The 23,094-nt window shown below is 48.2% G+C and overlaps 1 protein-coding gene across 4 annotated transcripts in view; it reads right to left on the bottom strand.

Moving 5' to 3' along the window:
* ARHGAP26 (Rho GTPase activating protein 26) overlaps window positions 1-23,094 on the bottom strand; it is a 457,022-nt gene that overhangs the window by 221,214 nt on the left and 212,714 nt on the right. For all 4 annotated transcript variants that reach the window (XM_051844367.2, XM_051844368.2, XM_051844369.2 and 1 more), the window contains exon 12: window positions 1,008-1,044. In XM_051844367.2, coding sequence (XP_051700327.2) covers window positions 1,008-1,044 — 37 coding nt within the window. The remainder of the gene's footprint in view (window positions 1-1,007; window positions 1,045-23,094) is intronic.

Raw genomic sequence — 23,094 nt, 5'->3', positions numbered from 1 at the left:
AATTTTTGGGAGAAAAAATTGTTTCTCATCCTGTAAATGCCACTCAACCTACCAACAGCAGCCATTTGGAATTATTTAATATTTTACATTAAACTCTGGGTAAAATCTTCATTTCATAAAGATTGAAAGGAGAGACATAAACTCTCTTTTATGGGCTTTTCCAAAAACTAGTTCATCCTTTTGTCCACATGAAGAGACACCCTTCTGTTAATTTTCCTAACACAGCTGGATTTAGTGGGAGGGCTACCTTGGGACTTTTCTCCGGGCAGACTTTATAGGATTTCCTTTGTATCCCTGCAGCAGCCTGGAAGGGATTTGGTTGTTCTCCTGTGCACCAGAGCAATAATCAGCCCAGCACTTTCCTAGCAGCAACGTCATTTGAATCCCATGGCCGCCACGAGGTTATAGGTGTAGCCTTGGAAATCACAATTCACCAGAGTGCTCAGAGCCAGCAGCGGGAGGAACACACTATGCACTCCACACAGGCTGTCCAGGAACATGTCCATCAGACAGGAGTATCACGACAGGATCACCATCTCCAAAGGAGGTCATGAGGAAAACAGGGTTATTAACCAATCACCTAAGGCAGTCACTGTGTCTCCAGCCCTTTGATTGAGGCTGTGCAGGAGGCAAGAGCACCTCTGGCTTTTCCCCAGGATAAGGTTCTGGAGGAATTGGGTATTATTGGATTAAGCGCCTTTTAAGTGGTGACTGGAGCTGCCATATTAGGAAGACCTAGGATTAAGTGAGATAATACACATGAGAAGCTTTGTAAAGTGTGAAGGGCCATGTAAATGTAAGGTGTCATTGCCGCCTTGCCAGCCGGGCTCACTGAATGCCCCTCTGCAGCCAGTGATGTGGAAAGTCTGGGTGGAAACATCTCGGTGCTGTACTAGGGAAATGGGGCTGCCCCAACATGCCCACAGCACCTCCTGGTGGTCCATCCCGGGAGCAGCAACTTCTCCCAACCCCCAGCTGGAAAAAAATCACTCCCGCATCATACTTACTCCCTTCGTTCTGATTGTCTTTGTTCGAGTTGTAGACCTGGAAAACAGAAATTGAAAACTTACTTGTGTGCACCTGCTACCGCGCTCTGGGTTTGCTGCAGATAAACATTACCTTCCCTCTTTCCCCAGTCTGTATCATAAAATGGAAGGTGATTTCTGACCCCCAAATATGAACCTCTTCGATAATGATGTTCTCTCCAGTGTCTACATTAACTGTTCTTTACTGTGTTCCCCTGTGGAACCTCACTGTTGAAAAAAGAACGTCATACTGCATCTTTTTTAGAAAAGCAAATACGCTGTGTATGTATGTAAATGAAAAAGGAGAGCATTTTAAAACCTAGGTACGAATCACTGGGCACGAACTGTATGTCAGGCCATGCACTACGCCATTCACAAGGAAGGGTTCCCACCAACATGAACAGCAGTCCTCTGGGTGAGAGGTGTCACGACCACTGCTTTACAGAGGGACGCTCTGAGGCCCACAGGGGTTACCTAAGGTCTCCTGGCCAGCTAAAGTCAAAGCCAGCACAGACACATTCCTGCCGGCTGAGGACAGGCCACTTTTCACTTAATACTCTTTTGTAAATGTGAATGTTGTAAGAAGAATATATTGTGTTTACAATAAAAAGCCCTTAAATGATTCACAGAAATCCTCAGCAGGGAAACGTCCCAACTTAAACAGGCAATGACATACTGCCAGGGTCAGCGAGGCTTTTCTGCAAAGGGCTTCACAGTAAACATTTGAGGTTTTGAAGGTCAAAAGGCAACATGCAGGCACCCACATAACAAGCATGGAAACAAATCCCCACAAAATATGTGCCGTCAAGTTTTAAGATTTATCATTGACTGGAGTTTTCGGAATAAAAGTCTCAACAGAAGAACTGAATTGTTAAAGAGAGACTGTGACATTTTATTTGAGGTGCAAAATTATATTCCCTATCATTATCAGCTGCACATTATCATCTGTACATCCCGGACTTGGCTTGTGGGCTATCCAAAAGCAGGTGACGGCTGGATGTGGTCTGTGGGTCACAGCTTGCCCACCTACGGCATGCTGTCATTACTGAATTAGACGCAACCTCTGCTTTGGAAAAGAAAAACCCAGTGCCCAAGCCCTTCTTTGGTGACCCTGGAGGTATAGAAAGGCTAAGATGAAGACGGTCATCATAACAGAAAACAGCAGCAGCAAATCCCACAGGGTTCTGTTGGCTTCTCTCCGTGAAAACCACTCAGCCAACCTCCAACTGAACCATGCCAAGCATCTAGGAAAAGAGCATCAGTAACCCCAAAAAGGAATTTTCACCTGCTAAGAAATTTGAGTGGGAATGGCTGGCAATGGTGCCATTTGACCCTGGATCCCCGTGCATCACTGAGCAAGTCTGTGACCCTCTCTGGGCCTCTAGTGCCCTGTCAGTAAGCTGAGGGAGGCACCCAAGAGGTCTCTGAATTATCAGACTCTAAATGCAGCAAGTCACAGTTTTACCATTACTGTTCATGTTCTAGAAACGACTGCAGCTGCGCAGCCGCTCCCTCCAAGCTAAGGGTAAGAGGGGTCCGCGTCTGAGCTTCAGGAGGGCTGTGGTGGGTGAAGAGGTATCCGGACACATGTTTAAGGTTCCAGAAATAAGGAGTCAAACGACTTTGACTGGCCCTCAGCCTCACCATCAGTCACTTCATCTTGCTCAACTTCAGCATCCTCAACTACGAAATGGGGTGTGCAGCCCAGTGGTTAACACCCCCGCATCCAGTGCAGCAGAGCCTGGGCTCAGGTCCCAGCTCCTCTGCCTCCCTCAGCTTTCTGCTAATGGGCCTCCTGGGAGGCAGCAGAAGCCAGCTCCCGGGCCTGGCTGCAGCCCTGGCTGCTGTGGACACGTGAGGAGAGAACCAGTGGATGAAAGCTCTCTTTCAAGTAGGAGGAAAATAAATAGATGGAGAAACCAATTAATGGGGGAGATGCTTATTCTGAGTATCAAGTAAGTGTGCAGAAGAGAAATATACTGAAACACAATGCAAGTGCAAGCACTATGGGCTACTCTACTGGGAAGAGAACATCCCATTCACAGAACGCACAGGGCAGGCAAAAATCTGGGGAGAGGGGAGCACACGGGCTGTGCTCATTTCTACCTGTAACGGAGGGAACATGGGTGCACGGTTGCTGGTTCTCTCTCAGCAATCTGTCTATCGTCTGTTCAACCGAGTAACCTGAACTAGAGCATGGTTTTCAAGCTGAGCTCTGCTATGAGAGGGAAAGGGCTGGGGAGGGAAGCTAAGACTCCAGGTAGCCAAATGCCCCCTTTCTTTGTTTCCAGCACTTTTATGTATGTGGCTCTCAACCACGGGATAGCGGCTCTGTAAAGTTGGAAGACTTCCAGTATTTTCCAAAGTTAGATGCAACTCATTTGCTTATTTGCTCTTGCACTTAACAAATATTTACTGACTGCCTATGATGGCCAGGCCATATTTTAGGTGCAAGGGATACAGATGAAGAAGACAGCTTTGAGCTCTACTTTCCATTCATGGAGAAAATAGAGACACAGATGCACAAACATGATCAGTTCAAATGCAAAAAGAGAGACAACAGACAACAGGACAGTGTGGATCTGAGGTGTGGGGAAAAGCTCTGAACAGGCGACATTTGCACGAGATCAGAATGATGAGAGGATCTCCTTGGCAAGACAGAGGGACACAGCGAATTTGAGTCCCTGACATAGGAAAAAGCCTGGCCTTCGGGAAGCAGGAGGGGCAGCGTGGTCAGCAATGGGAGGCAGCAGATGAGGACGGGCAGAGGGACTGCAGGGCTCTGTGATCTGTGAGTGGGATCCGAGTGACAGCAAGGAGCAGCCCTTTGCCGCTTTGGGAAGCTGGCTAAGGGAAGTTTTGGGAAGGGATACTATTATGGTAAGTACTTTTTCCATCCATCTCCAATCAATGCACTTCTCCCATTAAATTCAAACATTCACGACGATTTTTTATTTGAAAGGTAGAGATAGACAGACAGGGACTGATCTTCCAACCATTAATTCGCTCCCCAAATGTACACAACAACTGGGGCTGGACCAGGCCAGGCCACTGACAGGAACCAAGAACCAGGAAATCAATCCAGGTCTCCCATGGGGGTGGCAGGGACCCAAACACTTGAGACACCATCAGCTGCCTCCCAGGGTGCACATTTTCCGGAAGCTGGAATCGGGAGTGGAGCTGAGACTAAAGCCAGGCATTCTGTTATGAGATGCACATGCCTCACGTGTGCCTGCCCCTGCAGTCAAACATTCCATCCGAGAGAAACTGGCTCCTCTTTGCAGATGGCAGAAACCCAGAAGGAAGAGCAAAACGCAGGGCTTCCAGTCCTCCTTAATCAGGAGGTGAGTTTATGCCAAACTACTTTCCTTCAAGGTTCCCTGGGTCTCAGGAGACCCCTGCCGGGAACACCCAAACATTCCCCAACTGCAGAGCAGCGATCAACAAGCCCACGGACCAGGAACACGTGGTGCCCGATCCTCCGAGGCCTGGCCATCTATCTCTGTCTGGTTTGGGTAAATGAGCCCTGGAGAATGAGTTTTTAAATGAGGCTAACAAACCGTGTGTGCCAGCACTGCCTGATTACACAGCCTATCAGGATGGTCCCGGGTAGGGCAGCAGCCTCGGTACTGCAGAGGCCAGATAACGGCGAGGGAACAGCACAGGTGGGTGAGTTTGCATACTGAGTGCCACACCTGACATCTAACCCTTGCAGGCAACATACAGATTGGTCTAGTGGCGTGTCCACTTACAGATACAGGTGTGAGACCGTAGAGTTTACCCAAGGGTTCGGACTGCTGATGGTGTGTTACTCTTCTGTGCCTCCAGAGCGAAGTTCTGATCCTGCTTTGCCTTCCCCTGCCATGGCCACCACACACGGTTACCAGCTGCTCCACTGTGATGCTCCTGAGACCTTCTACACTGGCCAAGGGCACACAAATCACTCTCTAGAAGTGGTCAGCCTGCTCTGAGAGCTACTTCCACTCCCAGGTGCCCAGAGCTGCAGACCGAGGCCAGGGAGAGGAGCAGTGTGCTGAAATAGTGTGGCTTTGTCTTACAACTGGCAGAGTAAGTCAGGCTCCTCCACTTCCAGGTGGGCCTCGCCAGAGTCTCTGTCTTAATGGCAGGAACCCAACTGCCCAGTATCAACTCAAGGGGCCAGAGCCTCTCAACAATGCCTAACCAGGGCTCCTAAAGAGACTGAAACAGTTGTTTTTCTCACCAAAATAACTTGAAGTCCATCTTTCCTGGGCTGGCTTTGGGAGGCAATGGGTGAAGCCACTGTGACACTGGCATCCCATATTGGAGTGTCAGTACAAGTGTGCTAGTGCTAGCATACCTGCTACACTTCTGACCAAGGTCCTTGCTAATGTGCCTGGGAAGGCAGAGGAGAATGGCCCAAGTGCTTGGCCCCCAGATGCAGTTCCTGACTCTTGGCTTCAGCCTGGCCCAGCTGTTGCAACCATTTACAGAGTGAACCAAACAGATGGAAGGTATTCTCATCTTTCTCTCCCCCCACCCCTGCCTGCCTCCCTCCCTCTCCCTCCCTCCCTCCCTCCCTCTCTCTCTCTCTCTCCCCCTCCCTCCAACATTCCACTTTTCAAATAAATCAATATTTTTTTTAAGTGTATCTGTCGTGCTTAGCTAAGACCTGGCCACATGAAAGCCTCTCAGGCATCTAGCTTTTTATATTTGGAGGTAGCTATGCTCCAGTGGCTGCTGAATATTGAACACGGAGATTTGTTAAATGTCCACACCAGTGAATACTCAATTACATGCTTCTAGAAAACAGAGATTACGTGTGTTTATCTTATCAGTGTCCATCTGTGGGACATTAAAGAATAACCATGCAGTAATAATAATTTATTAATAATGATGAAAAAGCCCTGCTATCTGTCAAGACCCCCTGCCAAGCATTCTATAGACATTGTCTTGTTCGGTCCTCAGCCCACCTAAGTATTCCCATCATACAGGCAGTAAAACCAAGGCATTACACAAGCTGGGCCACTTGCCCAAGGTTAGACAGCTGGAAACAGTTTGAGGCCAGACAGCAACTCCCACATTCTACCTTCAGAGCCCAAACTCTTAACCACTAACCACGATAACGAAGACACTGTGATGACGATGACGATAGAGGTGACGAGGTGCTGTGGGCAGCAAGGGCAGGTGAGTCACGGAAGACCGAGCTTGCCCTGAGTCAGAGAGAAAATGAAACTGGGAACGGCCTTCTGACGGCTGCCTGCAGCGGCTGCCACTAACCCATGTAAGCAGCTGGCACCTAGCGCAGAAGTAACACTCCATATTCTCTGAACCGCAGGGCTAGAGCCTGAAGATAAACACTGGGACAGGAAAGTAGGTCTTTAATACAAATCACAGGACACCGCAATTCTCTGAGTCCTTACCCAGAAGCTACAACGCGAGTACAATTTAATAAATCAAAGGAGAGTGAGGAAAGCCTTCATACGCTTCCTCTGCGCTAAGATGTGATTTTGCAATAAATTCTGCTCACCGCCGAGCCAAGTCAATCCCTGTGTCCCTAGAGAATGGGGAGAGAATAGAGTCACTAGGATTCCCGGAATGCTTCTACGAGTAACCTTCAGTACCATTATCCTGGCTGTACTGAGAAACCACAGACACGCTTTCTTCTTCTTACCATTGTTAAAGACATAAGCAAATCACTAATGAGACAAAACCGTCTAACTCTCCTCTCACACACAGCTGCATGAGCATGGGGCCACACCCTGCTTGGGATGAGAATGTGCACAAACGAAGGTGTTACCCATACAAGTTCACAGGCAAGCAGATTTACAACTCTGCTCCCCCCGGGACTGTATTGTCTTCACCAAATGCATCTGTGATTCCCCAGGGTCACTTGCCTGGGCTATCTGAACCCGCACCACAGGGCTGCTGGCCTGACCGACCGACAGGGAGACGCACCCGACAGGGCCACAGGGCAGCATCTTGAAGCACTGCACAGTCTGCTTCTACACTTGCATACACAATCACGTCCCAGCTCTCTGTGCATTCACCATTGCTAAAACTTGTCTTTGTTTCTTCCTTCGGTTGGTTTATTAATTGTTTTCCCTGTAAGTGGTGACAGATGTGTAGTACATGCCTGCTTGGGGTTTATGTTCAGTTTTACTATGTGTTGGCTATACATATTTATCAATTAACATCCACAGATTTCCATTTCTTGCTATTTCTAAAAGGGGGACTTCTAAAATGGGGATTTTAACACTCCCTGCCTCTTGCAGTTGTGAAAATTAAGTGGAATAATAATAATGAAATATTTAGCAGAGAATGCAAATTCTGTGGCCTACACAGAGCATTCTATACAGATAAAGTTCTGTATCTTCATCACCACCATACTCTTCTTTCCGTCTCGTCACACCTTTCATTTAAAGAACAAAACGGCCAACCTCTCCTGTTGATGGAAATGAGATAAATGGCTAATGTTGGGGATGCAGTCTGAGGAAGCCAGGACACAGGTCTCACTGGTGCTGTGATACAGCAACTGAAATTCAGGCATGAAGGGAAGGAAGAGGAGACAATCTAAGGTCAACTTTCAGAACAATGGCTTTTTAACAGCAAGCAAAAGTAAAAATAACTGCCCACCGCCAATCAACCACATTTTCATGCGCCATGAACTATACTAAAGTCTGTAAGAATCATTCTATTCCATCTTCAAGCCTTGCAGTACTACCACTGCCTCTGCTTCCTGGAGTCCAGCAAGTTTATTAACAAAGGTTACACTGCTAGCAAGTGATGGAGCTGGGGTTTGAACCAGGTGGAGCTCCCTCGAGCCTGTACTCAACCACAGTTTCATACGACTTCCCCACCCAGTCCTACTTTCCAGAGGAAAAATAGCCTGGCATGTAACAAAGAAACTCAAGACAAGCTAAGTCAAAGAAACTCAAGACAAACTGAGCAGTAATTAAAATGGCAACAATGTAATCATTGTGTAAGAACAAAATTTCCACCCAATTTAAACACAACAGTGATTCTACAAACTTCCAATTAATACATGATATGGCAGTAATTGAAAACCACAACCAGCTTGAGACACTTGAAAACGCCCCAAAAACATCCTTCCTAAAAACTCTGAGCACACAGAGAACTAGCCAGGGCTGCCCAGACCATACGGCAGACTGCACAGCAGAGCGCCACATCGGAACACTGGGCAAACTTGAGGCTAAGTTTAGGAACTGTTAATAACACCCCTGAGAAGTTGCTAGTAAGACTCCCTTGGTCTATGGAACACCAGGCATAAAATCCAATGATGGACATGAATTTCTGGATGGTGAACACCTCTCTTTTCACTGGCGGGCCAGAGGCCACCCTCAGAAAAGCTTTTGAGAAGCACTTTTAGAATCTCACTGGAGTGGGGCTAAAATCCATTTGAGCGGCGGGGAATAGAGGGGGTGTTATCGCCTACCCGGGGGCCACAGTTTAGGAGCCAGGTGGGGGGCTCCTTCTCCATCTCGCATGTGGCTCTCCTCACCAGACTGGGGGTTGACAGTGCTCAAAAGAGAAAGAGGGCTTTCTCCCTCTGCTGCTCCGGGCATCGCATTTGCTGTCTCGGTAAGGCTCTCTCAAAAGTGAAGCTCTGAGCGGCGGACGTGTGGTGCAGCGGGTTAAGCCTCCACTCTGGACACCTACATCCCACATAGGAGTGCCAGTTAGAGTTCCAACTACTCCACACTTCCAATCCAGTTTCCTGCTCATGTGCCTGGGAGGCAAAAACGATGGGCAAGAGGTGGACCCTGCCACCCACACAGGAGACCCAGATGGAATTCCTAGCTCCTAGCTTTGGCCTGCCCTACCCCAGTCTGTTGTGGACAATTGGAGTGAACCGACAGTTGGAAGACACCTCTCTCTCTCTTTCTCTCTCTCTCTCTTTCTATAACTCTGCCTTTCAAACAATTAAAATAAATCTTCAAAAAAGAAAAATGCCTGAAGCTAATAAAAACACATTTGATGGCACTTGCCAACGACCTATTGCTGAACCAATATCAAGACCTTGCTCTTGTGTGACAGAATTACACATAAAGAGGGTTTGGTAACTGGCATACAGTAAGCCTTTATCCACACTAGCTGGATAAACAGTTTTTGAACAGAAGAAATGAGAGGGAAGTTAAAATTTTAAAAATCCTGGCTGGCGCCGTGGCTCAGTAGACTAATCCTCCGCCTGCGGCGCCGGCACATCGAGTTCTAGTCCCGGTCGGGGCGCCGGATTCTGTCCCGGTTGCCCCTCTTCCACGCCAGCTCTCTGCTGTGGCCAGGGAGTACAGTGGAGGATGGCCCAAGTGCTTGAGCCCTGCACCCCATGGGAGACCAGGAGAAGCACCTGGCTCCTGCCTTCGGATCAGCGCGGTGCGCCGGCCACAGCGCGCCAATCACAGCAGCCACTGGAGGGTGAACCAACGGCAAAGGAAGACCTTTCTCTCTGTCTCTCTCCCTCACTGTCCACTCTGCCTGTCAGAAAAAAAAAAAAAAAAAAAAAAAAAAAAAAAAAAAACCATGCTCGAGCTGAGGAGGCCAAGCACTGGCCAGATAGCAGGCATGCCCGGACGGATCATTTACGTCTCTCTTTTCAACATTTGGAAAATGAATCTTTACCTGACACAGGAACAAAAATATACAATTTAGGCCTCATCAAGAGAAAACACAAAACAGATTTATCTAATCTGGCTTATCACAAGGCTATCAAAATCCCTCCCATCACCATTTACTCTCTGGGATCCACTGTGACATGTTAGCTCTACAACCAGCAAGTGACAATAAATGCACAAACAGCTTGTGAGTCCATGGTACCAAGGGCGAGTTCTGAAATGAGAGCTAAGAAATGGATTCCCATCTCTGTGCCATGTCTCCTCTCCTGTACAGCCACCCGCTGCCTCGGGCGTTCTAATGTAAAGCGTCCAGCAAAATGTAACCAAATGACCAGGCTCTTAAAGTCACAGGGCTACCTTTGGACAGCCCTGGAAGCCTTCCTGCTCAGCCACACAGCAGCAGGTCAGTGCCTGCACAACTGCTGGGCAACATGATGTGACAATGAGGATGGAGAGAAAGCACCTTCCTTTTCAATTAGTTTAAGCACTGCCTGCTGCTTTGGGCCTTCCAGGTACAAAGGGCCCAGTGAGGCTGGACAGAAAAAAATGCTACCGCTACTGCTCATTATCATGAACCTTGCTTTCCTGGGGAGCCACACACTCACCACCACCCTCAGCCCATGTGGTCTGGGTGGGGCCATCCCAAGTCTATCTTCAGGTCTGGCTGTGTGATCCAGACTGTAAATCCCACCGCACACGTGATCTGCCCAGGCCAAGCACAGCCAACAATAATCACTTCTCATACTTTTTACGACGAATGTTGGAAATGAGGCCTCGTCAGAGCGGGATACATTCATGCCTGGAGCTTTTGTGGCCAACTTCTACCACCACACAGGCAAAGCCTGAGTTTAAAAAAAAAAAGAAAGAAAGAAAGAAAGAAAAAGAAAAAATACACTCAGGAAAAAAAAAAAAAAAAAGAGCACAGGTTCGGTTGGAGGGGAGGTGCTGTGAGCCCTCTGAGGGTCTCCCCGCACCCTGTGAGTGAACCAGTAACAGCCTCTTCAATCGGCGTTTTCCTGTTGCTTACAATCAAGAGTTGGGGCAAATTTTAAAAAGCACATAACATTTGAGTGTTAAAGGGAATTCTAGAAAGAAGGAGAAAAAAGGCCAAAAAAGGTAGAAAGGGAAAGAAGTTATATTCTTGCCATCCTTACGTTCTGTCTCACATATCCGATTGGTTCCAAGTTTCTCAGTTCTGTCATGGCTGTTCTCTGGACCCACATCTCAGGCCCATTCTTTTTCTAGTGTCCTAGTCAGGTTTGATTTGCTTTCTCACTGGATTCTGACACGGCTTTCTCTGGAGTCTTTCTGGGTGTGTGTGTGTGTGTGTGTGTGTGTCCCTCTCTGCTCTAATACGTCCTACATATTGCTCCTACAAGAGGTGTTTCCCTAAACCACAGCTTTGGTTGCAAAAAAAGATGCCTTTCAAACATCACAATACTGGTCTTCAAACTCTTGAAGGGCTCTCACTTGGAGGAAGGGGAGCCCCACTACTGGGAAGAGGGATGAAGGTCAGGGTGGAGTCCCAGGAAGGCAGATTCTGGCGGGACACAAATAACCGACAGTGAAGAGCTCTTGGAGGTGCCCAGTAGAGCAGCGAGCTGCCCCGGTGCCACCCTCACACGCGGCAGTCAGCTTGCTTTCATTCAGATGGCAGTCCCGGGCACTCCTGGCTGAGAGCATCCAGTGCTCTGGGGTTTAATGGTTGCTGGCTGTCCTCACCTGCACATGCAGGCCATGGGCACAGTCCACACAGGAGAACAGCACTTGGATGAGGCTGAGTCGGGTGGAGGATACAGACTTGGCCTTGTGTCCAGTTCCACCGCACTGGAGCTCTGTGACCTTAAATGATCATTTCACATTTCTGAGTTTGTTTTTTCATTTTAAAGTAGAGCTAAGTAATAATACTTACTTTATGAGAGTACCAGAATTAAAAATAGTTCTCATAGTGCCTAAAAATGCTCAAAAATCATATTCCTCTATTCCCTACTCCCTGAAGTTTTCTTAACTTGTTAGAGGGCTGCAGACCATGCTAACCTCTTCCTTCCTGGACCTCCCCTGGCTCCTGCAGGCTGATCTACACAGTGCCATACTGCTGAACACAGCGTCTTGCTATTTGCAATCTCTAATGGATCCACCGATACCTTGATAACAAAGTCAGTCGTTCTCTTCTAGGGAAGAACATGGGTATGTATATCTGGCACCTAAGTCAGTGTCAGAGAACTGTTGCTGATTAAAGGATAAGGGGCTCAAGACAGAGGATGCACACTCCCTTTTCACTGTCTTTCTCTGGAGGTCAGAAGCAGGACACATGACCCTGATGAGCCGATTATTCTCACAGCAAGGCTTCCACATTGTCAGTGCCATTGGTGCTCACTGCCCTTCTCTCTGAGCCTTCTCAAGCTAAGCTGACATAACTTCAAGGTGAAAGGCAAAACAGCACCTCATGGAGCAAGTGGGCGGTAGGTGACACCCAAACAATCCAGCCAAGTGGGTAGGCCAAGCCTCTTAACTTGTTTTCAGTCCTGGGGAATGAAGCACAATGTTTCTGGGGCCACTAACACAGAATATCGTGGGTGCTCCCCGTGCCCCTGCCTGGGCTGTGATGTGTCTGTTACATAAACGCTGTTGCCATAGTTATCACTCAGGAAGCTTTGTTGTTTGACCTCAAGAAAAATTCAACCTCAAACCAGGATAAGAGTGCCTCTCTCGACCACAACAGCCCATCAGATGGTAGGATCTGCCAGATTCCTTCACGCGCCAAGAAGGAACTACTGTATTTTGGGTAACAAGCAAGCAACAAGAAAAGGAAACACTGCAAGGTTATGCAACTTCCTTGCATTTCAAATTCAGAAATCCTGAAAACCCCTATAAGCAACTTCCCTAGCTTTCAACCACAATGAGAGCCAGGGCCAAGGTAAACAAAAACTGGATGCAAAAAAGGAATCTAAGTAACATACAAGTCTGAAAAGTATTTCAGGCAACTTGCAAAGGCTGCAGCAGGGCAGGCGCACTGGAGAGCAAATGCAGAGCTGGCAGGAATGCAGGCTGTGGCCGGGTTGCTGTGCGACCGTGAGCATGTCGTCTTGCTCCCAAACTTCCAGGCTTCTCACAGATGCAACATTAAAAGGCGAGTGTGAGCCCATGGGTCCATTAGCACATGTTTCCATGGGTAGAGGGGCCCACCCCATGTCTTTGGAAATGGTTACACAGCCCCTTTGGCCGAAGATGGGTCTTGCTCTTTCGTGCTTTGGAAAACAGCAAATGAGAAATTTCTCAGTGCAAATGTTGTGTCCCGAAGAGGGAGGTCACGAGGTCTCGGGTCCTGCCCAGGAGAGGCCACGGCCCAAGGCTGCTCCTGTCAACTTCCAGTCCCTCCTTCCTCCATAGGATTTCAAGCAGGTGGCACTGGTCATCTGCATTGTAATTGGAGGCCGACTGAAGTAGCATGAATTCAGAGCACTATGGTGACATCATTGAGTTCCAGCAGGGCAATGCTACTGAACACAGGTGCAGGGAAAAGGGACTTCATTTTCCATGGGCAGCTGTGAGTCCAGAACACTGAATTTCTAGATATGATGACTCCAAACTGTGTTTCCTACTCCAAATGGAGAAATACTCCAGAAGCTGGGCCATGTGTGCAGCACAGGGTCCTGAGAATATTCACTCCTGTTCCACTGCTCCGAGTGGGAGTGGGAAGGAACGTCCTAGCTGGGACCACAGAGAGAATCTCCATTTTCTTACAACTCCCGGGGAGCTTCAGAATGGAGTTTGCAAAACAGACCTGTAGATCCAAGAAGTCTTAGAGTTCTACAGAAGCCAAAAGGTTTTGGGTGGGGCCCTTGTTCATCTCTATACAGGGTGAAACAGAGGGGCTAATAAAGATTCCCCAGGATTTCCCCGACAATGATTAGGGAAAGGTGGGGACCACCACGCCCTTGGAGGTGGGCCTTTGCTCTCTGGCCAACCGGTGTGTGTCCACCATTCCTTAGGAACAGTCCCCGCTCTCCAGCTGTGGGTCCCCTGCCCCCTCAACCGCAGTCAGAATTCATTCCCCTTTTGCCTCCAGGTGTAGCCAGATAGGTCAGGCCAACCAGAACAGCACGCTCCCTCCCAATGTCCAACAACACATTTTGCAGATTTTCAACATCCAGGAAAGATGCGAGGAATGACACTCTCATACACTCATCACCCGCATTCAACAGCTGCCCCTCCACCACCCATTCAGTCATCTGATGTTTTGGAGAAATTTTAAAATAAGTAGTAGATATTAGCATGTAGCAATGCAACACTGCAGTACAGATGTCATCTATTAGAATTTGATATTTGTCCATTTTTAAGGTAAAATTTATGGACAATAAAAGGCACAATTCTTAAGTGTGGCCGTGATCAACTGGGAGACGTTCATACACCTGTTTGAGCCAAACCCCTCACAAAGATGGGACACTTGCATCACCTCCCCCAGCTCTCCCAGGCCTTGTCCCCTCTCACCACTCACAATCCCACACACCAGCAAGCGCTGTTCTGTTTCACTTTGCTCCCACCATTAGCGATGCACATTTCTAGATCAACATAGAAACGGAACCACACAGTAAGTTCTCTCTTCAGTGCACCTTGTTTGAGCATACAATTTTCGAGATCCATCCATACTGTGAAATCAACACTCCTGTTCGTTTTTACTTCTGAGTAGTACTCTACCGTTTGATTGTATCACAGTCTGGTTTACCAGTTCTCGGATGCTCACTCTGTTCCCCGTCTTTGGTTACCACAAACAAAGCTTCCCCAAATCTTTTCACACACGTCATTTTGAGAACACAGGCTTATGTTTCTCTGGAATAAACTCCTAGGTTTGGAATTACTGGTTATTAAATAGGAAACTGTCCTTTTTCCCAAATGGCTGGACCTATTACATCTCACCAATAACGTGTTAAGAGTTCAGACTGCTCCTCATCATCAACACCTGATGTTGTCAAATTGTTAATTACTTTCTGGTAGTGTGCAGTCATACTTCATTATGGTGTTATTTCCCTGATGATAAATGATGTTGAACAATTTTTCATGTGCTTATAAAGCATTCTTTAAAAAAATGCATTTTATTTGAAAGGCAGAGTTACAGAGAAAGAGAGCAAGTGAGAGCGAGCGAGCAACAGAGAGAGAGAGAGAGAGAGAGAGAAAATCTTCCTTCCACTGGTTCACTCCCCAAGTGGCTGCAACAGCCAGGGCTGAACCAGGCCAAAGCCAAGAGCTCCATCCAGTTCTCCAGCATGGGTACAGGGACCCAAACACTTGAGCCATCTTTACTGCTTTCCTAGGCGCACTAGCATGGAGCTAGATTCAAAGTGGTACAACCAGATCTCAAATCGGTGTCCATATGGGATGCTGGCGCTGCAGGCAGAGGTTTAACCGGCTATGCCACAGTGCCAGCCTCTACAACCGTTCTTTATGAGGCGCTTCTATTAGTCTTTCACTCTCCTTTTAATTAGGTTGCTCATTACTGAGTTTCATGGTCTCTTTATACATTCTGTATGTGTCTTTTGTCAAATGTATAGTTTTCAAGTATTTCCTGCCCCTCTGTGGGTTGCTAACTGAGCACTACCCATGGGGACCACTTTAAACAGTAAAAACCAACAGGAATTATAAGTGGCACTAAATAAACTGTGCAAAGGACAGTGTCCTGGTGACATCTTGTGTGATGTCAGCCAGGAACACATGCATTGGATGGCCTGAATTTTTCACTAATCTTAGCATGTCCACAAATGATTGTGAGAAGACAAATTTACAAATATGGAATACATGAAAAATAAGCATCGACTCTATATGTATGTGCACATTACATACAAGTACTCATATATGTAACATAGAAACACAAAGAGAGAGACAGAGTTTTTTGGAAAACAGCTCTGTTCATTCACTCCATATTGCCCCTGGCTGGTTTGGGGCTAACAGCAGAGTAATTCCACCAGTCTGTTGTAGATTACATATGTGTTCAACCAACTTTGCAGATGGCAATGCTACCAGTAGACGTATGAGAGCTCCAGAGCCCACTCTTTAAAAATTCCAAGACTCCTTCCTTGAGCCTCTTTACTTATCTCAATCTCTCCACACACAACACTTAGGCATCTCATCCATTCCAACAACTTCAAACACACCTCTCTGCAGAGGGCGCCGCTCCTGCCCCGCCACACCCAGCAGATCTCCATCTCTAACTGCTTGCTAGAATCTCTGAGAACTTCTCTGAACCGCAAACCCAGGGTCCATCCCTCCTGGCACCACCAGAGGCTCTAGAAACAACAGATGGGGTAGTGTCTTGGAGCTTGTGAATACGCTGCTAAATTGGTCCTTGTTTTGAGCTGGCTGTCAGCAAGGCCACGGCGGGAAGGAAGGGGGAGGGAATCAGGGGAAGGTACCCGCATTCACACAGCAAGTGCCACTTCCTCACTGGGACATCTCCCTGCCCCTAGACCACACGACTAAAATGAGGACAGGGTGGCAGCAGCACATCTGTATGAGTGCTACACACACAGAATAAATGTTCAGGAAGCAGTAGTTACTCATCCCTATCAGCCAGTAACCGGGATCTCAGGTCTTAAAATCCCACCTTTCCCACCCCAAACCTCATCAGGCTGGCAGTCAGCGGATGCTGGCACTGCGGCTGTGTCTGCCCCTTCCCTGACGGTTCCCACGCTCCTCTCGCCGAGGCATCTCCACCCTGATAACCACTCTCGCCTGCTCATCCTTCACATGGTCGCACCTCTGAAATCCCCTCTGCTCAAGGACGCTCACAGCCACACTGCCCCCTTGTAATACAAAGCCTACACTCCCACGTGAACCCTCTGGAGAGCTGCCCCAACAGCTCCTCTCTGAAGGCCACCTGCCCCTCCCCAGATCCACAAGCAGCATCATGAAACAGCTGGCCATGACCTACACCTACCGGACGCTCTGGTATCTGAGAGTCCTCCTTTCCACTTCTTGACAACAAAGTCCTTTTGCGCGTCCTCTACAAAGCTTCCTTCAACTTCCTCAGTCTAAGCTCATTTCTGATTGTATTCACACCTCACATTGATCTCTTCCACTCTGAAGTAATAGGGAGGAAACAGATTTATCCATGTAGATTCCAGAATGTCTTGCACACGGTGCAAGATATTTAATAAATATCTGATATTTAATAAATATCAGATGAATGATATCTAAAATGCTGTCAACGCACAGCCCAGAATCAGGTTACATTTACATTAACATTAAATTAAAAAGCGCCAACCCAATCACCCTGAGTGATTATATCATTGAAAATAAACGAAGAACTTCAAATCTGGGAAGAACAAACCACCATCTGCCGACCATCATTTTAAGCATCAAACTGCTCACTTACACTTGCTCATGACAACACAGTTAAGCATCAGGGCCAGGCACAGAACCCACATTTCCTCATCCCCTGCTCTGTGTCAGCCATGGAAATGCACGGTGCCTTCAAGCATAGCAGCTCGTTAGACAGATTCAGCTGTAATAGTGGCCAACTTTTACACACTCCACGCATTTCAAAGAATCACTACTAAAACCTTTGTCTTCAAAATACATTACAAAATAATGAGTTCTTCAGCAAATAATGTTAACAATCCTTTGGAAGAAAAAAAAAAGGTAGATCTCCCCTTAATGTTCTGATGCCAAAACAAAATCTCGGGTAAATATTTACCGGAGAATGGGGCTGGTTTTAAGCAAAGGTAGATTATCTAAAGTAGCTCATAGCCGTCATACGTAAAGAAATCTTACCACGAATGAAGAGTAAATATGTGAGAAAGAAAAAAAGGACAAAGGATAAGCAATTAAAAAAGAAAGATCAACATTCAATTAAAAAAAAGGAATATTCAAATTCAACAGAAAATTCTCTAAAAAATCAAAATCATAGTGCTATACAGGTGCTGGCACTGTGGTGCAGCAAGTTAAGCTACACCTGCAACTCCTGCCTCTGAAATGACCACTGGTGCAGTCCCGGCTGTTCCACGTCCAATCCAGCTCCTTGCTAATGAGACTGTGAAGGCAGTGGAAGGCGGCCCAAGAGCCTGAGCCTGGGCCACCCACATAGGAGACCCAGGCTGCTGGCTTCAGCCTGTCCGAGCCCGGCCATTCTGGTCCTTGGGGAGGTGAACAAGCAGATAGGAGATCTCTCTCTCTCTCTCTCTCTCTCTCTCTCTCTCTCCCCTTCCCTCCCTCCCTCCCTCCCTCCCTCCCTATCACTGTACTTTTTAAATAAATCAATCTTTGAAAAATGCTATCTTTTGCCTTTTGAAAAAATTAAGGATTTCTTCTTCATTGGTAATACCCGAGACAGATGTGGGCTCAGGTCAATGCGCATTCCCGTAGGTGACTCTCAGAAGCATAACCTGGCAGTGCTGGTGGAGAGCAAGCTCTAGAGATGCATCCGTGTGTTCACCAAGCACAACTGCTCTATGAAGTTAGGCTAAGAAACAAGCACAAACAGTAGCTCAACAACCAGTTTCAGTGACATGTAACCTTCCTGGGAATCCCGTGTGAAATATGCTGTATTTACCCATTTCTCTGAGGAGAACATTTAAAATGTTCTTGATATTATCAAAAGACATTGTAAATTACCCAATGACTTCTGGTTGTGGAATAAGACATAGAAACACGATGTGACAGGTGCTGCTAGGTGTCCGTAAAATGTCCATTTTCCCTTCTTCCTTAATGGCAGACCTCCGAGACCCCGGATAAGTAGAAGCAAAACTTCACAGCAGTAAACATTGCTGACCCCCTAGGTAAGAACATGACCCAACTCTGGCCCGTGAGACATAAGCAGATTTCTGGAAAACCTTTGTTTCTCTGACTCACATACCACTTCTGTCACTTCTTCCCACATTCCTCCTCCCTGGCTGAAACACAGACAAGAGGCAGGCGGTGCAGCAGCAAGCGACAAGGAGGACCAACGCCTGTGCCCTAAGAATGGAGGAGCAGAAAGACAGAACCAGGGTCTGGCAGCTTCCCAGCACCTCCCATCTGTCCCAGAAGGCCTCTCCAGCACCTCAGTGCCCAAAGACCCTCGTCCTTTTAGACCACTGTTGGGTTTTCTGCTCCCGACATTAAAACGCATGCTTAACTGACATACAGGAGAAATACGAGAAAATATGAGAAACCCATTGAACAGTCTACCAAGAGAAAAATAGGTTGAAAATTATCCATTTTTTATATAGATAGGTACATGCATACACACACAGTGACAGAAAAGTGTTGAAAACACAAATATCAAAAGTGAGGCACTATTCTCTGTGAGATGAGTGGTACTCATTTTCCTCTTTATGCTTTCAGCTATTTTCCATGGGATTTATTCTTTCAATCAGAAAAATATGTTATTTTTTCAATACAGAAAATGCATAATGCATAAAGAACCTTCTCTCTTGCATGAAGCTCTCTTTTTCCTGCAGTCTTCAATTTTTTCCCTTTTCTATTTTGCAAGACCACTTTTAAAGCAACAGAAACAACAGATGTGTGTCCTCCAGTCTAGTTTATCACAGGGGAGCAAGGGGAGATCAGGCTTGGATATCAAGAACGTGCATGCCCCAGCTAGTTCACCCTTGGCCCACCCCGCCAGCCCACGAAACACAGCCCCATGTGGTGGGCTGGGCAGCTCATTGGGCCTCTGCTGTGGATCGCCAGAAGATCCAGGATGTTCACAGGGCACGTGGACAGAGTAACCACCAATCCTGAATGCATGGCTGCAGGTGGTGCCACAGGTGGGAAGCACCTTGCAGAACCCCTTGCTGGCCACTCTGAGGCCACACACAGGACCCAGAGATGACCAGCCTAAGAACCACTCCCCTGGCTGCACCTCTGTTTCTGGGCCATCCTCCTTTTATTCCAGAAAAGGTAAGCTCAACAAGTCAGTTTGAATTTTGGAGCCGGTTCAGTTAGTTGCAGCTGCACAGCGCCTTGAAGCTGAGCAAACAATAGCGTTTCAAAACCATTTCAGAGAAAAGGGTGCGGTGGGACGCCGGGCAGAGAGCTCAGCCAAGCTGGAGTGGGCTCGCACTGGTGGGGAGAACCTTGCCTTCCTGCTCAGATTCCTTCCTTCCGCACTCCGACCAACTGTGCAGGCTGCACAATGGTGTCCTTCCTGTTCTGCAGCCCTGCCCACTGCTCCCTGCTTAGTGAAGTTCCAACAGCAGACCAGGGCAGACACCCTCCCAGCACAAGACAGCCCCGTCCAGCTCCCAGGGAAAGCTAGCAGCCGTGTTTCAGGATCCCAGCCCTGATCTTAGCCTACAATTCTGATTCACACAGTTGAACAAAATGATTGTTCTCATTAAAAAAACGAGCCCATGTTTTATTGCCAGCGCAGGCATTCCCAAGTGCTCCAAAACTGAGTTTGCCTGGGCCGGCAGCCAGCCATCTGGACTGCTCCAACAACTTATGTAACTGGCTGGGTTTTCCACCTTTGCCCTGGGGGATGGGGAGGTGTGTGTAAGGCCGGAAGAGGACTTAGAGCAAGGCGTCGATCCACCATGTCTCAGCAGCCTGCTCAACATTTGATCTCAGGGCTCGTTCAGCCTTCGAAAACAGTATACGGTGAACCAGCTCAGGCTAGCTAACATGCAGCCAGGGCCGAAAAACAGCTGCAGGCCCAGTGGAGCGGAGACAGCCTTCTGAGCAGACCAGGGCGAGGAGAAGCTGCCTGGGTCCTTGTGCTATGTCAGTGAGCTCCAAGCAGAATGCAGGCAGCTGCATCATGGCAACAAAGGACAGGAGATGGGGACGTGTGACTCGGTCCACAGCCTCTGAGGTTTAAGGGGCTCCAGGGGTTGAAGGTGCTGACTTGGTTCTGAGCCAGGCTGAGAGTGTGCCTGTGCCATGAAGACGTGATGAATCTTCTACCCACCTGAGGACAAAGCAACTCTGCCTTTTGACTTTGGCTGGCAGTCATGGGGAAGTGGAAAAGAGGTGAGGAGGATGCAATTGGTCCTCTTGGGTAGTAAGGGTACAGCAAAGTCCCTTGACTGAGGACTACACTGCTCTGTAGGGTAGCAGCCAACTCTATAAAGATGAGTATCAGGCATTCAAAGGCCTTTCTGAATGTCGACTCACACCCCAGCTAACAAAGCAGGAGATAAATTTAGGAAACCTAACCTCAAGGAGAGCTCATGGCCTCACCCCTTCAGAAAGTCAGAAGACAGAGGCAGGGGCAAGCTCAACAGGAGGACGATGTCTGGGCCATTCAGATCATAGCCAGCACTTCTGTGCTGATAAGACTTTGTCAGTGTGGCCCAAGTCACTTCAAGAAGAGATGTGTAGGAGAAGCAGAATAGCATTAAGAGGATGGGTTTAGATCTCCTCTCTCTCTCTCTCTCTCTCCCCCTTTCTCTCTCTCCCTCCCTCTCTCTCCCTCTGCTCTCTCCTCTCTCAAATAAACAAATCAAACTTTGGATCTAAGTTCAAATGATGGTTCTGACACTGTCTGCCTGAGAGCACCATTTCCCGGTATTGACAATAGTAACAGACATCTAAAAAACAGGACTACAATGCAACGTGCTAATGCACAAAGACACTCACGACAGGGTCTGGCACACGGTATCCGTTCAACTCCTGGGTCCTATCCTGAGGTCTTCCTGAAAGGTGGAAGCAGGCCTCCGGGGCCCTAGAAATGCCCTGGCCCGGAGTTCTACCCACCTCACTCAAAGCAGAAGGGGGAAAAGTCAGGTCAGGGAATAAAAACGTCAGCAGTTGAGCCACCCAGTGAATCGGCACGAGAACCCTGGGCCCTTAGGATAGCTGGCGTGGGGCGGGTGCAGGGGACAGGCAGTGGGACAACTGGATCGTGGCCACACAGAGGCGAAGAAAATGGTCATTCAAGGCCCTGGAACAAAAAAATGAGCACTCAGACGTTCCTAATACCCCCACCTGCAAAGTCTCCCCAGGACTGCCCTGGCAGCAGCAGTACTGCACCGGCCTGGCTGACCCCCACTGGCCAGCCGCTGGGTGGGCGTTCGGCTCTCAGCGATGTGTATCTCACCCAACCCTCCCACTGCACGAGGCCTGACAGGCACTGTGACTGTCCTCACTTTACAGAGGGGGAAACAGGATTAGAGAGACGATTAAACACCAAACTAGTGGGTAGCAAGGCTGGGACTGGAATCCATGCTGTGAGACACCAACACCTGTGCTGGAGAGAGCTGGGCCACAGGCAGCCTCCCTAGCCACAAGTTTCTCTTCCACAGGCCTCTTTTTTTTTTTTTTTTTTTTTTTTTTTGGTGTTCATATTTGCCTTTATATATATAATTTTTTGAAAAAAGTGATAAAAAACCCACCAAGGCACAATCCAGGTGTTTCACATAAGGTACTCAAATAGTCTCTCCATCTTTACTCATCAAGGAAGTGCAAATGCACACCAAAGAGACAGCACACATGCAAAATGGAATGGCTATAGTTAAAAAGACGGACCATTCCAAGCCCCAGGGGAGGATCCAGTGCAACTAGAACCGTCCTATATTGCTGGTGGGGCAAGGAAATGGGTACAAGTACTTTGCAAAGCTATCTAGCAAAATCTAATCAAAGGAAATACACAAGCATCTCCCCTACGACACCACAACCCCGTTCCTGCAAACACACTCAAGGGAGATGACCACTTACGGCCACTGACACACACATGGGAGAATGTTCCTACAGCCTTTATCCATGACAGTGCAGTCAGAAACAACCAAACGTTCAAGCGAAGAATGACTAGTGACTGGTAAGTCCCCTACAGTGAGATGCTTCACACAGTGACAGAAAAGAGGCCGGGCTACACGCAGGCACACGTGAGGAATACAGGCGTTATGTTTCCATTCTCATGAGGCTCAGCAACCCAGACACTATTCACTGGCGACGGAAGTCAGAGCAGGGGAAGGGGAAGGAGGCAAGTCGTGTCCGAGTGCTCAGGGGCCTTCTGAATGTCCTGTGTCTTGGTCTGGGTGGGGATTCCATACGAATCAGCCGCTAAGAGACAAGGGAGCATGGCCCACTGCAGGTGACAATCCTCTCCAAGTCCTCACGAGACTCCAGCCGCTGCTCAGGGACAGACAGGCAGGACGTGGCATCCGCCCACCTCCCCTCAGGGGCCCACCCTGGGGACTGCAGGGTGAATGTCACACGGGATTAGCCCCGGGACTGGGCTCACAGCAGGGGCACTTCCCTTCATTCTCACCTCACATCCTCCTTGCCCCGGAGACAAACAACACAGCCAGAGTACATAGTTGGGGCCTCTACTCCAGAATGCTTTTTCTCTTGATCCCATGCAGAGGAAATTTCAAAGATTTCCAAGGTCGTCCGTCTGCCCCTGCTGTTCTTCCGTGGGGCTTGCTGACAGGGCCCCATCACTGACACCCCTAGGCCTCATGAGACACACCTCTGCTCACCTATGTCTCCTAGGTGAGCACACCAGGTCAGCAGGAACACACACACTCCAGGGCGGTGAG

Source organism: Oryctolagus cuniculus, chromosome 6 (genome assembly GCF_964237555.1).
Source record: "Oryctolagus cuniculus chromosome 6, mOryCun1.1, whole genome shotgun sequence".
Classification (NCBI taxonomy): Eukaryota; Metazoa; Chordata; class Mammalia; order Lagomorpha; family Leporidae; genus Oryctolagus; species Oryctolagus cuniculus.
The sequence above is the reverse complement of the archived record's forward strand: the minus strand, read 5'-3'. Positions and strand labels throughout refer to the sequence as shown.